The sequence below is a fragment of the Bombus terrestris genome, chromosome 14, assembly GCF_910591885.1.
Source record: "Bombus terrestris chromosome 14, iyBomTerr1.2, whole genome shotgun sequence".
Classification (NCBI taxonomy): domain Eukaryota; kingdom Metazoa; phylum Arthropoda; class Insecta; order Hymenoptera; family Apidae; genus Bombus; species Bombus terrestris.
In genome coordinates this window covers 5326148-5340145 of record NC_063282.1, presented here as the reverse complement: position 1 = coordinate 5340145, position 13998 = coordinate 5326148, and the positions used below count along the sequence as shown (strand labels likewise).

General features: G+C 36.0%; 1 protein-coding gene across 1 annotated transcript in view; it reads left to right on the top strand.

Annotated features, from left to right (window-relative positions):
* LOC100644905 overlaps window positions 1-13998 on the top strand; it is a 35961-nt gene that overhangs the window by 7419 nt on the left and 14544 nt on the right. The window contains exon 2 of the mRNA XM_012316155.3: window positions 12874-12967. Coding sequence (XP_012171545.1) covers window positions 12874-12967 — 94 coding nt within the window. The remainder of the gene's footprint in view (window positions 1-12873; window positions 12968-13998) is intronic.

The window sequence follows — 13998 nt, the reverse complement described above, 5'->3', positions numbered from 1 at the left end:
TAAATTACACGGGACAAAATCGCGAGGAAATTTAAATCCCAGAGCGAGCGATGATATTCTTTTCTTCTTTTCGTTGGATCTTTGGATTACCTCGAGCAACATCGTGATACGGGGTCGCGCTAATTAAAACCTCATTTCGCCTGGAAACATTCAGCGCTTCCAATCTTCTCCAAACTCACCCTTTCGTCGAGGGGTGAAAAAGGGAGAGAGAGAGGGAGGGAGAAAAAAAAAGATAGTCAGGTCGACGTGTATTTTCTTCCTCGTCGTCGTCGTCCTCGTCGACGTCGTCGCGGTTGGTCCACCATTCTGCAATTTCCAGCGGGGAACTTTTTATCCACAATTTTTCTATATCAAGCCTTGAGCGACCGTCAAAGGGGGGGGGTGGGAAAAAACATTTTCTTCGTCGTGGAGGTTTTCAATGTTCAAAAAGAGCTTGCCCGCGACGGCGGAAGGGAAAAAGCGCGTTGCAATTACATAATTCACCGTCGCATCAGAATCCTGATAAGATATAAAGCGCGATTACACGCCCGTTGCGGCGTAAGTTCGCGCTGCCAGATATTACTTTCCGCCGCGCACTCTGCTCTTTGAACTTCTCTCTTCCGGCTAGATATAGTTATACAGTGTGTCCCAGTAATCGCAGTACAATCTTCCTCTATGTAAAAAAAATACGCAGAAAACGTGGAATAAAAATTCACACGATGCTTCATTTTCGACGAAATCGAATTCACGTATCAAGACCAGTGTACGAAGATTATTGGCAAAAATATTGGCGAATATACGTGTTGTAAGTATTTGTTGATTTTGTCATTTCAACGTTGTTCGATGGAAGTTGTTCTAAACTAAATAGAAAGGAATACTTTAATTACATTTACGTAACTGGAAAGAAGGCTAGATGCAAAGATGAAGAAACACAATTCTAGAAACAGCTGTTGCATCAATGAAATTTCGTAACAAATCGTCTTAATGTCATAAAAATATTTTTGAGATGTACGTAAATACCAGGATATACAACGTTTAATACCAAGATCGAATAAGAAGAGGTAAATTGCTAATACAAAATCGATTGATAAGATATTGCATTTTAAAATTGTGCCTCTGTAAAACATGAAACGCGTGATAACGTTTCGAGTTTATATGATTACGCGCACGATATTCTTCTGCTGTGATTTCTAGCTATTAAAAATAAACAAATTTTTAAATTTCATCTTCTCGAGAATGAACCGTTTCGAACGAGCAAATTTGATTTTATATTTTCGACAATTTTTCAGGTAGGATCGCCCTCTCGCCGATTGTACCACGATTCCTGGTCCACCCTATATATACACGATATCGATCTTTGGTTAGATTGCGGTTTTCCACGTAGTTGAAAGTTTAACCAAAGTCACAATGCCTCCGACTGTTGGATCGATTCGAATTTTCCCAGTGTCTCCTTTGCTACGGGACCGTTCTTTTCCGATATCGGGATAGAAATTATCTAAATGCGCCTGGCTCTGGGCAATAATGTTTCTTTACCAGCGTTTCATCCGCTCTCATGGTGCAAATGTAGCTATTGGATGAATTGATTTCCATTGGCTTTGAAAATCAATTTCGTTTGGAATTTCAATCCCGTTTCATTCTTTTACGATACTTTGAAAGGCACTTCAGTTGTGATCTTTTGTACAATAATTTACCAACTAGTAATATCAATAAATTCAGACAGTTGCAAATTAGAATTACAAATTAAGAACAACTGAAATTTATGATTCACTAACTCTATAAGAAAATAAAATAAACTGCCTCTAATTACTAATTTGTTATTAATTCGTACATTTTGATAAAATTTATATATAATTCATGTTCATTATATAATTGATACATATAATTCACATAATATATTGTTATTGCAAATCCACTGAAGCGATCAAACACTTGCAAACAATAAGGTGTATTGTCCAACTTCTATGGTCAATTAGTATGATCGTCGAAATTGTCAAGTTAGAATCAATTGCGTAAATCGTCCAGGTTCGTTGCAATTTGTAAAATATTTTACAATTTCAAGGAAGTCTAGTGACGTTCCCCTTCGCCTTTTCTCTTTCTAAGAATCGTTAACGGTTCCCTGGATACGACGTGGAATCTAAATTTCAAATGGAATCTTATTTCGCGATCGAAAACTTTCCACCTTTTTACACGGCGCGAGTATCCCTTTGAACTTTGCTCCCTGTTCCATCACGGAATTGTCTCGTGAATTCAATCCGAGTACTACGGCTATCTTTCATCGCTTTTAATTCCATTTGCTCTTTCTTAAATACAAAGAGACCATATCAAAAATTGCAGCACGTATAATTTAATTGTAATTTTTTAAGCAATGTTTTTCGTGCAGTTCGATAAGAATTATTTAATGTTAAATAAGCGAACCTTGTTATAATAAGGGAAATTCCAAAGGCATAAAATTTGTATCAAAAATATCCTTACGTAGGCGAAAGGTGATTTAAGAAAAAAATATATAGGAAAGATACATAACGCGAGAAGAAAAGCATTCTACGTGTAGTCACTTCTATGAACTTTTCCTAATTTTTCCAGGAAATTCTACGAAAAATTATGAATTTGTTTAACCATTCTAATGCTATAATTTTGATATGTAAGACCTGGTTTCTAAGTAGATATGTAATTACTCACAAAAATATAAAAATATACCTTATTTTATCGAGAACAAATTGCGTTGGAATGTCAAATGTTGCTCGAACCGCAAAAAGTTAAGCAAACCAAATTCCTAAATTTGAGGTATCCTTTAAATTTAATCGAGGTCAAATAAAACCTCCATTCGACCAGAGTTTCAGTTTGCTCGATGTACAACAAGCCTGCAAATTTTTACGATAAATGCCCTTCTCTTCTTCTTTCTCTTTTTTTTTTTTTTAAATTGCTGCCGTATAAAGCCGGCTATTTGTCGAATGGATTTCTCTGCCTCTTTCACCAACCCCTAACATTTTCTCTCGCTCTCCCTCTCTCTCTCTCTCTCTCTCTCTCTCTCTCTTTGTGAACTTTCTCTGTTACCGCGAAGAGTACATTATTCGAGATACAACAACGATCCTGTTAAGCGTCCCGTTTTATCGGTTCTCGGTGTAAAATCGATTTATAACATGCAAAACGCGGACGGCCCGTATCGGTATCATATTTACGATGTATGAATATATCGTTTACGAGCCGAACCTCCGCGTTTTGTTCGCCTTTTTATGGCCACCTTGCACATCCGCGCCGCGTAAGAGTATCGATATTCGATATTGCTACCTGCCGATAACTGCGTTTCAATAAAACGGGCAGCGCATAAAAACGTTATAAGCGAATTATACGACTATAAGGGAAACACGTTTCGTGCCTTTATTTCCATCAATTAGTCGATTATCAGTCCCAAATAGCGATTCTACGTTGCGTTACGACGTTCTGCTCCATTTTACGCGCGCGTTCGTATTTCATCGTTTAACACGTTGGCTATCGTGCCAATTTTATTGTTATATATTATTATATATTTTCGCACCGTGGCAGCCGCAATAGATTGAAATACATTACAAATACCGCGCCATAGCGGCCATCTGGAAGTACAGAAGAAAAATAGTACCGGTGTATGGCGTAAAGATGATGTATTAGGTCATCCCATAAGTTCGTGCCGTTTTTCCAGCGGTTATATATGTTAAGATTGTTTACATAGCTTTCAGTTTCATGAAAAAATGTAATCCCCCTCTCGTTGTACAACTTCTTCCCATTTTTCATTATTCCGTCTCGATAAAAGTTCTCTTCTTTTTCTTTAACATATGAAATGTATACACAAAGGTCGGCACGAACTTATGGTATGACCTAATACGACGCTAAAGTGAAAGCTGGAGGCCATTCAAAATCGAAAAACAATAGATTTAATAAATAGTAATAAATACAATAAAATAATACGTCATAACGTTTAGCTTTTTCAAGATGTCGTATTGCATTCGCTGCATTTTCCTCCCGACGTTATCTAAAATCTAAGTTCCTGGAAGCGCGTGCTTCGCTTCTATCTCGTTGTGTGAAATCTGTGTCGTTCACATTGTTAGTAATTTTGAAGTCTAAGACATTTATTTTATCTTCATCGGTCTGTATAATTTAACGTGGGTTATCGATGACCACCGGTGGCGGACAACGTGTTAAGGGGAATTTTCGTCCGTGTTCGTAATTTCCTATCTCTGCAGGAAATCCTTTATAATAACACCGATGGTAGCCAGTAATTCTTGCTTTTATCTTCTCTTCTTCTTTTTTTCCCTAGTGTTCTATGAATTTATATTTTCATCCAGTCATCCAACTATTAATTCACCACGTCTTCGTATTATCGCGTACACGTATTTTCCACGTCTTTTTTTAATTAGCCTTACAAAGTCCGCAATCCGCATGAATTTTTTCTCTACATCGCCGAAGACCGTTTCCTACTTCCGTCTTGTATTCCTTTTAATTATGATTCTCGCATATCGGTGTTCGTAAGCGTTAGGACAGTTGGGAAGATGAGATAAGCTTGAAACGTTATTAAGAACTTATTGAATATTACATTAAATCTTTACGATTCTATAAATAGTACGTGCTTCATGAAAAATCCATATATTCTATAATAAAAATCTCATAAATGATAAGATAAAAATTCGCATTGGTATTATTAGATTTCTCACTGCGCTTCTCATTAATCTCCAATTCCATGCATTCTATGAATGATTCCACGTGAATCAGATTTTCGAATCTCTGCGAACTCCGTTGAATTTCCTAACGAATTCGTTTAAACATTTCTCAATTAGATTCAACGTTTAACATGCACCAATCTAATAATCATTTACTATAATATATACACGTTTGCGATAGATGTTCTGTGATTTCTATATATATTTCCAGATTGCTTTCAAATTTGATCAATGGCAGTCGAGTAACGTTATATAATTGCGTTAATGAAATTCCACAGTGTCTGGTAAATCATACATAATAAAATTCATAAAAATGTTTTATGTTCGGCGTCTAAATACTTTGACGAGCCACTCTACGTACAAATATTTTTAGAGGACCGATCTCATTACTTTTCTGACGAACTTTGTATATACAGACACGCGTGTAAGCACAAATATAAGCACGAGCACATAGAGGGAATAAAATTCGATAATTCAACAAGAGGAAATACAGTGGTCGCCGATAGGATCGTTTATTGTATCATGTCAATATTTTTCCACCCCCTCTTCCGGCTTATCGTTCCGCTACCTTGCCAGCAAAAATATCGGTTTTCGATAGCAGACAGTGCACCGACCTGGCAGCATTGTAGTTACAAGAATTAAACGATACGGAAACGCGTGAATAAAAAATCAAAATCACACACCCGCGCGCTCGCCAACCCTTCAACGATCGAAGCCTTCAATCGTCATTTGAAAATTGCGAAGCAGATATATAGAATTATTATAATTAACATATATATGTATAATATATATTTTCTTATTTTCACCATTTTAACATATAATAATATAATATAATAATAATTTATTGTACTCTAGACTACATGTCTATTACACGAAGATCATCTGGTTTCTTATCACACAGTTTAAGCTTACAGACCTATGTGAGAATAGTTATTTTCTAGAACTTGATACTTATTATCGACTTTTAATGAGGAGAGAATATTTTGAATAAAAAGAACCTAATTGACTGTTGCTTTTTTACCATTAATCGACTACAGTGATCTGACTATAGTGAAAACTTAATTCCTATAACGAATCATAGAGGATTTTAAAAGAACGCTCGAGATATTTCCCTGCGTTAAATATAGATCTCATCGATATTTACGAAATAATACTATTTTACCGCAAAGCAGAAAATTAATAGACTTTGTACTTTACCGTAAAGATTATTATGTATAGGAAATTTCATAAAATTCAGCATCTAAATGTATAATTTGGGTTTCTCAATAATTTGAGTTCCTAATAGAACGTAGAATTGAAATAGGAGAGTAAAAGAAGGCAAAGAAGAGTAATTATAAAATTATAAAATCATTGTGTTACGTTAATGTAATAAAGATAAAGAATTAAGGGTTACCGGCTCGCTAATTTATTAACTGGCGAACCTGGAACTTTCCGGCGATATTTATCAGGAATTCTTCAATTTATTCGCGTCAATGGAGAAAGTATCAATCCAATTTCACGTTATATTAATGCGAGTTAATTTGTTTAATTTACATTAATGTTCGTCGAGTGAACGACCGGAGCGTTATTAAAATTCCTTTTGTATTTGTAATTTAGATCGATGACGGGCAGAGAGGTGGCCGGAAGTAATTTGCGCCAGCATTTTATGGACAAATTAGTCGCGTTTATCGGGTATTTATGCGCGTTTAAAATTGATAAGTCTGTCGAGGGGTTGTTGGCCATAACGAGGCTAATTTGTGATTAACGTTTCACGGATAAATTAACCATGCTGCATAACGAGCAGAGTGGAAACGGAGATTGAATGTTTTGACGTGTTCCATGAAAGTGGTCCTGGATATTTGCTTTTGCAACACCAATGAAATTACTATCGAAGATAATAGGGAAAAATTTACGATAAAGACATTATCGCATTTACGTTTACGATTTTTCTCGATTTTTAATTTTAATATCACTAGATGACTAAAGAGAAGTATTTCAGTACGAAATAGGGAAATGATAGGATAAGTACGAAGATGTAAAATTATTCAAAATTAGACGATAAATTCACAATGTTTCGTAAAGAGTAATTTAATATTAGTCCGTTAATTAACTTTTTAAACGTTCAATATGATTGCAATACATAAAAGATAATTTTGAATTGTCAACAATCTTGATATTGATAAAAAATTGGAAATCATGCGAAGAAACGTAACAAGCATAGTTTTGTTGCTTCTCTTCGCTTTATAATAAAAAAAAAAGGGATATTTAATATAAAATACGTAGAAAAAGGACCTGCTTAAAAGAACCCGTTAGATGCCAATCTGACAAAGTTTTAACGATGAATTTTAAACGATATTTTTACAAGAGGACAATTTTAATAACATGATATTAACACGCCGAAGATTAAAACTGCCGCTTCATAAAAAAATGAAGACTATGACTTATCGACGTTATTCAAATGGAATCTTTAATTAAGGAATTAACTGAGTCTACAATTAAGAAATTGAGAAAAACTCCAGGCACACGTGAGATTGCTGTTCGCTCATGTAGAAAAGATCAATCGACGCTCGTGACTAATGGAGTATCGCAAAAAGCGAACGACTGCAACGGCTTGTTAGCTTATTAGCCGTTTTCTTTTTTCACTATGCTAATGCCGTGCGTTCGTTTTCTACCTCGTTTCAGATTTTTATTTAACGAGCCGCGGTTTGTTACTCTTCACCCTTTTGTTGTCTCGTTGTTTCATCGCGAAAACGTGCCGGTTTATCGCGTGAAATATGACAGAGAGTTTTCAACGTTGCTCTTGAAAACATTCGACCATCGCGACGTGCTTTCTTTCGCGTGCTTATCGTCGATCTTACATATTTCGCGGTGCATGATTTCAATTTATTCTCGCGCGCGATCGTAGTAATAATCGCAGCAATAATCGGGCGAAAGTTTCCTACGAGATTCGTTCGCAAATACTATATTTAGTAAATTACGTAACCGGCAACATGCTATTTAAATCTAACTTTCACGTGATTCGTGTTTTTATCGAATCAGATACTTTCCAAGATTTCCAGATTCTATCGAGTTAAGTGGTTCGTTCTACATTTTGTCTCAAGATGAAATATAGTTCAGAGTAATGCGAATTGCCTGCCTTTCTAAAAATAGATCACAAGCCACTGGTTATGTTATCGTTCGCAAGAATCGGAATAGTTTGGTCGATTCGTGGTTATAAGTTGAAGAATCTGCAGCGTATCCTCTCCAATCGTATTCTTTGTTCCTTAAAATCGCATTTCTGATGTAGCTGCATCTCTGTCCGTGTCAAGGCCACAATTAACTACGACTCTGAAGTGAAAACCGGGTCAGAGTTTGCAGAGGAGCTTTATTTACTCTGCGAATCAATATTGCGGATGTGCTATTAATCTTCCGAGCTGCTAACACGGTCTTGCCGCAAAACTGCCTCTAAACTTAGTTGAAATTAAACGAAGAAACTGTGTTCTTAACAAAGAGCCGCGACTAAAGCGAAAGAGCTTTGCGAGATTGCAAAGAACTGTTCTATTACCCTCGTGTAATAAAGACAGACGAAACGCGGTGAGAGCGAAGAAAATAAATTTCTTCGAGTTTACGCCGCAAACAAAAGTTTGCTAGTTTTGCTTTTTAAACGCCTCCATGGGCGTTACTCGTCTATTTTCTATTTCATCCACGGTCTGCTTGATCGGCGTTTATTACCCTCGTTCCGCGAATAATCTCCCCTTCGTTCGAAGCTGGTGGATGAAAATATTCTTCCGTCGTCCTTTTTCCACATTTTTTTTTTCTCTTATTTCCCTTCGGCCCCGAGCATTCTCAAAGGGACTTCTCTTTTTTGAAATTACAATGAACCAGAGGCTTTAGTGGGTGTGTATGTGTGTGTACGTGTATCAGAGCGTACGATCGATCCGATTCTCGTCCGCGTTTAATCGCGCATAAATTGAGCAATCCTCTTTAATTGCAGCCTGAACGGACCGTGGAAGTTGTTCCCGCATCGCCAGGATTTACATATTCGAAGCTACTTTATAGGAGACGAAATCGCGTTTCCTGGTCGGGCAACGTGCTGCATACGCTTTCCACGCAAATCAGATTTTACCCCTTTTTATCTCCTTTTCTCTACGCGACGAATCGCTTATTTTTATTGTCGTTTTCGAGAAAGAGTCTTGCGCTCCTCGCAGTTTGATGGGATCCTTCTTTTTCTCTTTTTATTTCCTCTTCTTCTAAGCGAAGAATTATTTTCATTCTCGTTTTCCAAAAACATTTGCGTATCCCTGGTAATTCGACGGGATGCTTTCTTTTTCCTCTGTTTTCTTCTTCTCTTCTTTTCATCTTTCTACGTGAAGAATGATTTCTTCTCTTTTTCGAAAAGTATCTTTGTATTCCTTTTGTATTTCTTGATGGGTTTCTCCCCCCCCCCGCCCTTTACCTCTTTTCTTTCGTACGCGAATAATCATTTTCTTTAGTTTCATTTTCGCGTTCGAGAAATATCTTTGTATCGCTTGTAGTCCGATAGGGTTCATCTGTGTGATTAAAAACCGACACATTTGCATATGGAGATTTATATACGGTGCAGGTAATTTGACGTCCTAAAATCACGTGCTCGGATCGATTAAAATGCATGCACCTCGAAATTCCACGGTCTTCGTGCACGATCTTTTACCTCGTTGGTAAAAGACGATGACGAGCATCATCAAATTTTTTGCGCTGCCTTTGAACCTCGTAAACGATCCCTTTCGCGATGCTTCGCGTGGAACCACCCCTTTATCTGCTTCTTGGATAATTATCTTGCAAATTCTTCGCGTCTTCTTCAATGTAGAAGATACGCTTCTAAGCTTTAACCCTTTTCGTTCGTTATTTCATAAATTTAAGTGCGTCTTGTCGAGTAAAATCCGCCTTATAACCGCAAAGGTTAAGAATTTTTATTATCAATTTACGAAAACTTTAATATTTCGCTGTTGTAATATTACTTTAGATACGAACGCCTTGCTCGTTGAAATTAATTTGGTTGAAATTGAACGAACGTTAATTAAAATTGAACTCGGTCACATCTTTTCCCCAATGTATTTCATTCTATTCATTCATTCATTCATTCGATTAATTCGTTCTAATAAATTGCATTAATTATACAAAAATGGAAGAATTCGTTTCTTCCAAATGTAACGCAAACAACGTGATAAAATCAGTTGTACTTATGTACTGTAATGATTAATGCTGATTTCTCTTTATTACGTCGGTAGTCAGTTCGTGCATGTATTACGTAATCACAGTCATATTTATACTTCTTCAATCGTAACGATCTAACGACGTATATCGACCATTTCCGTGAGTGTCTTAAATTATCGTAATTCGTTTTTTGCAATAACGAGATAACGTTCCCGCATGCGAAGTATGAAACATTCCAACATTACGATACCGTATGTTTTACTGTATACCTTAGACAGCAAATTATTCAGTTCGTCGAGCATTAGGGTCGGTCCATTAATGTCTATATAATGTTGCATATAATGAAATGTTCGATTTTATTATGTGAATTTTCCAATCTTTCTTTCCTTTTTCCAATAAATGTTTTTTATCTTTGCACGTATATCATCGGACATTATTTTACAGCTGAGAATTTTCTCTTTCATATGTGATATTGATTCAATACCTACATATATGAATTTCCTTTCATTGTGTTTAAGATTCAGTGAAGTTGAAATAATTGAACATCGATCGTTTTATAAACAGACAACCTAGCAGAAAATTGAAAACTTTCCTCGTGGGTTTAATTCAATGATCAGAGACAGTGATTCGAATGTCCACAAAAAAAAAAAAAGAAAAAAATATCGGTAAGCTTGGAATTGCTTGAAAATGAATATTCGACAATTTCTAAATAGGATTATGGTCGAACGGTTCAAGTTTTATTTCTTTTCGTTTTTGTCCTTGAAAATTTTCAGGAAGGCATTTTTCAGTTACCGAGTGACCACTTTATGGCTCACCTTGGACCCTAAATTCGGGAAATTTATTGCGAGCACAACGAGGGAGCGCGTAACTGGGAAAACGCGTTCATACCCAGTGACCCAGAGAAACCGGACAATAAAGGAGAAAATAGTCGACTGTAGTGGGTTACTATGTTGCATCGTTGGCACCAAGTGACTTTTCCTTTCTACCGATAACCCTCGCCAATTTTGTTAGCACACTATGGCTACCTTTAATTACCAAAGCAAAGTACCTTTCTGAAAATATATTGGACTGGGTCAACACGTTTCGAACGTACACACTAATAACTATTTTTATTACTTATATATAAAATAAAACATTATATAGAACCGAACAATTGTTACAAAATTATTGATATTTTTAAGAACTACTGCCTCGTTTGAAATTCTATATTATAAAGAATTTACATATTCAATGATATAATAGGTTCGTCAATTTTGTGTAATTAAATTAAATTTCCCTTCTATTTATGCAACAAATAGATTGAGTCTAGTATAATCTATTTATCTGTCTATTTTCTATCTATATTCATAGTTACTTGTATCCATCAATGTTATTCAGACGAATACCCAAAGAAATCGACATATATATTAGAGGCTCTAATAGAATATTATAGGGTCAACGCATAATTGTCAATTCATTATTTTTGCACAACTCTTGCAAACTTTTATTTCGATCATTATTTTGCACCAATCCGAAAATTCCCATCCATCGATCGTTTTTCTAATCTAACTTCTTACCTAGGATCTAGCTCTGAGAAATTGTGGCAAATGTGCATCGTGTGTTCAAACGTTTATGGCACATACGATTGTGAACATACTCGAAGCTGTTGAAAGCGTTTCAAATGTCGTGACTAGATTCGTTCCGTTTAATCTATCCACAGATGTGTTCGTACTTTTATAAAAGTAACGCAATAATTTCCCTCAGAATGTCGCCGCTCGGCTAGTCTTGTTCTTGCAGGCGGTCTATTTGGTTTTATTTCGCTTTCTCTCTCTTCGTACCCTTTCTTTTTGCGTTTTTGGTCAGCTTAAGAGATTTCACGAGCTACGTTTAACTTGTGCCGCCTAACGAACGGACGCTCCCACGTATTGGCGGCTCTTGATGCAGAGCGAGGGATTTTATGGTAAATGGAGTGGATAATTAAGAGTTTACCGCCGAGTCGATCGGCATCGTGGAATTTTCTTCTAAATAAGCGTTATTTCCGCGGCGATAGTGACAACGTACGGCCGTCGATTACAAAGTACTACATTAACGAGACCGCCACACCGGTCGACCGGTTTCTCTGCGCCTTTGCACGTTTCAATTTTTAAAAATTATCAACGTTCTGGAAGACAGGAAGCGCCGACAACCGCGCGCAATCTCGTTAAACCCCCTGACGGATATTACTTTTTTTTTTCAACTGTCTTCTTCCCTTTCATAACGAGGATGTCCTTTTTTTCTTGGTTTGGTACAAACGTGGTCAATTTTCGTGCGTTTCACGTCTCTGTTGCATTCCCCCGGGGACGGTTCATCGCATCATTTATTTTATGCCCGTATTAAATAGCAGTCTCGTCCGAGTTCAACACTTTTGCGCATAACGTTAAATTCTTCCTACATTATCGCGTTCTGAACGTGAAATATTTATTTTTTACGAAGTGGAATGTTATAGTTGATTATTTTAAGTTATTCAGAAGCGAATATTTATTAAGGACTCAAAGAGACATGATTTTTTCCTATTTATTTATTTATTTTCTCTTCTTTTTTATTAGGTAACATGCGCACGTAGTTAACGTACGTGAACATTGGTAGATTAGAATGTTCATGAATTTATATGAAATTTGGAGTTGTAAAAATGTACAGAATACACATAGTATATACAGTGATTCCAGAAATATTTAAATACATTAAATTTTCATCACATGGAAGTGTACTATCAAGTCACATGAAATTTAATTAATTATTTAATTAATTAGTATATAGACGTAATTAGAAATACAATAACGTACAAGTACATTTTGTGGTCCCTATAAAAGTCTACATATAAAGCACCTAAAGTATAGTACTCGTTATAATACTTGCTTGGTGGTTTCATCTGTTAAATTGTATTCGCAAAAGTATATCATTGTATAAAATGTATAATAAAAATGTATTGATAAAAGTATATCAAAGTTAATCCTGAAAGGATTTTTAGGTCTAGCATTGAAAATTTAGATAAATAGAATGGAATCGACGAACCGTAAAAAGAAACTTTTGATTTCAGGAGATGATGATGGACTACGAGGGTGACGGAGGGGAGTTGGAAGAGCTCGTTGATCTGGCAACCGACGTAGCGGATTCATCCCCGACAATTCGAGGTAATTAAACTTTCATTCTTCACCCCACGTTTCCCTCTCCTCCTCTCTCTTCCCTGTAGATAAAGAAGAGACCGCGGTTCAATGAACAGGATGTTTTCGTTTAAATAGGGAAGCTTTCCAAGGGGTCGCAATTAGGGGTGCAATTGAGTAAAATGTACACGAATCTGAATTTTCCTCCAACAATCGTGGCACTAACAATCCAATTAATTAGCAACGACTGAAAAGCCACTCTGATAATAATGATCTTTCATAAAATAAACTTATAATAAATTGTCCAAGTATAATGAATTGGTATAGTAAATTGTTCATGAAGTTGACGACGTCTATTGCTCTGGTTCTTTAAAAGCTTCCATTTCCTTCAAGTAAACGGTTGATTTTGGAATATTTACAACTCTAGGTAAGTTGTGAATAAACTTTTCATTTCATACCTGAAATCCCAAATTGCATCTTTGTTTCCTCTACGTGAAATCCTGAAGCACCCTTAAAAACTCCTTCGAGTAAATACAATGACAGATAAAAGAAAGTTTAAAATGATAAAAACATTATGAACTTTGGTAGCTTCTGTACTGAAAATTCTTTGCCATATTGACAACAGTGATCCATTCTATGTATCATACATATATATACATTGCTTTTATCAAATATAAATCTATTTTGTAAAATTATCGTGTCTCTATTGTCTTCTTATTTTACGAACCTTATCTTGTACCATTGTATAAAGCTACAATACATTCCATTGTTTTATCTCATTTATATCACTCAACGATTGAAGTTTCAAAATGTTTCATACAACGCGCATAATATATTCATAAAAGGTGTCTTCTATTGTTCAAATACCTGTATGAGCCTGTGTATGTTTCGTTCGAGAGTTCTCTTCACTTCAGCTAACGTTATTATCCCTCGAGGCATTCATAAAGCTTGCAAACAAGTTCCTTGCAATTCAAATGCTCCTTCGAATATCCTCGTTTCCATTTCTATTCCTAACTACCCTCTTGTTTTACACCCCCTTTCCGTCCCGGTGAAACCAGTGC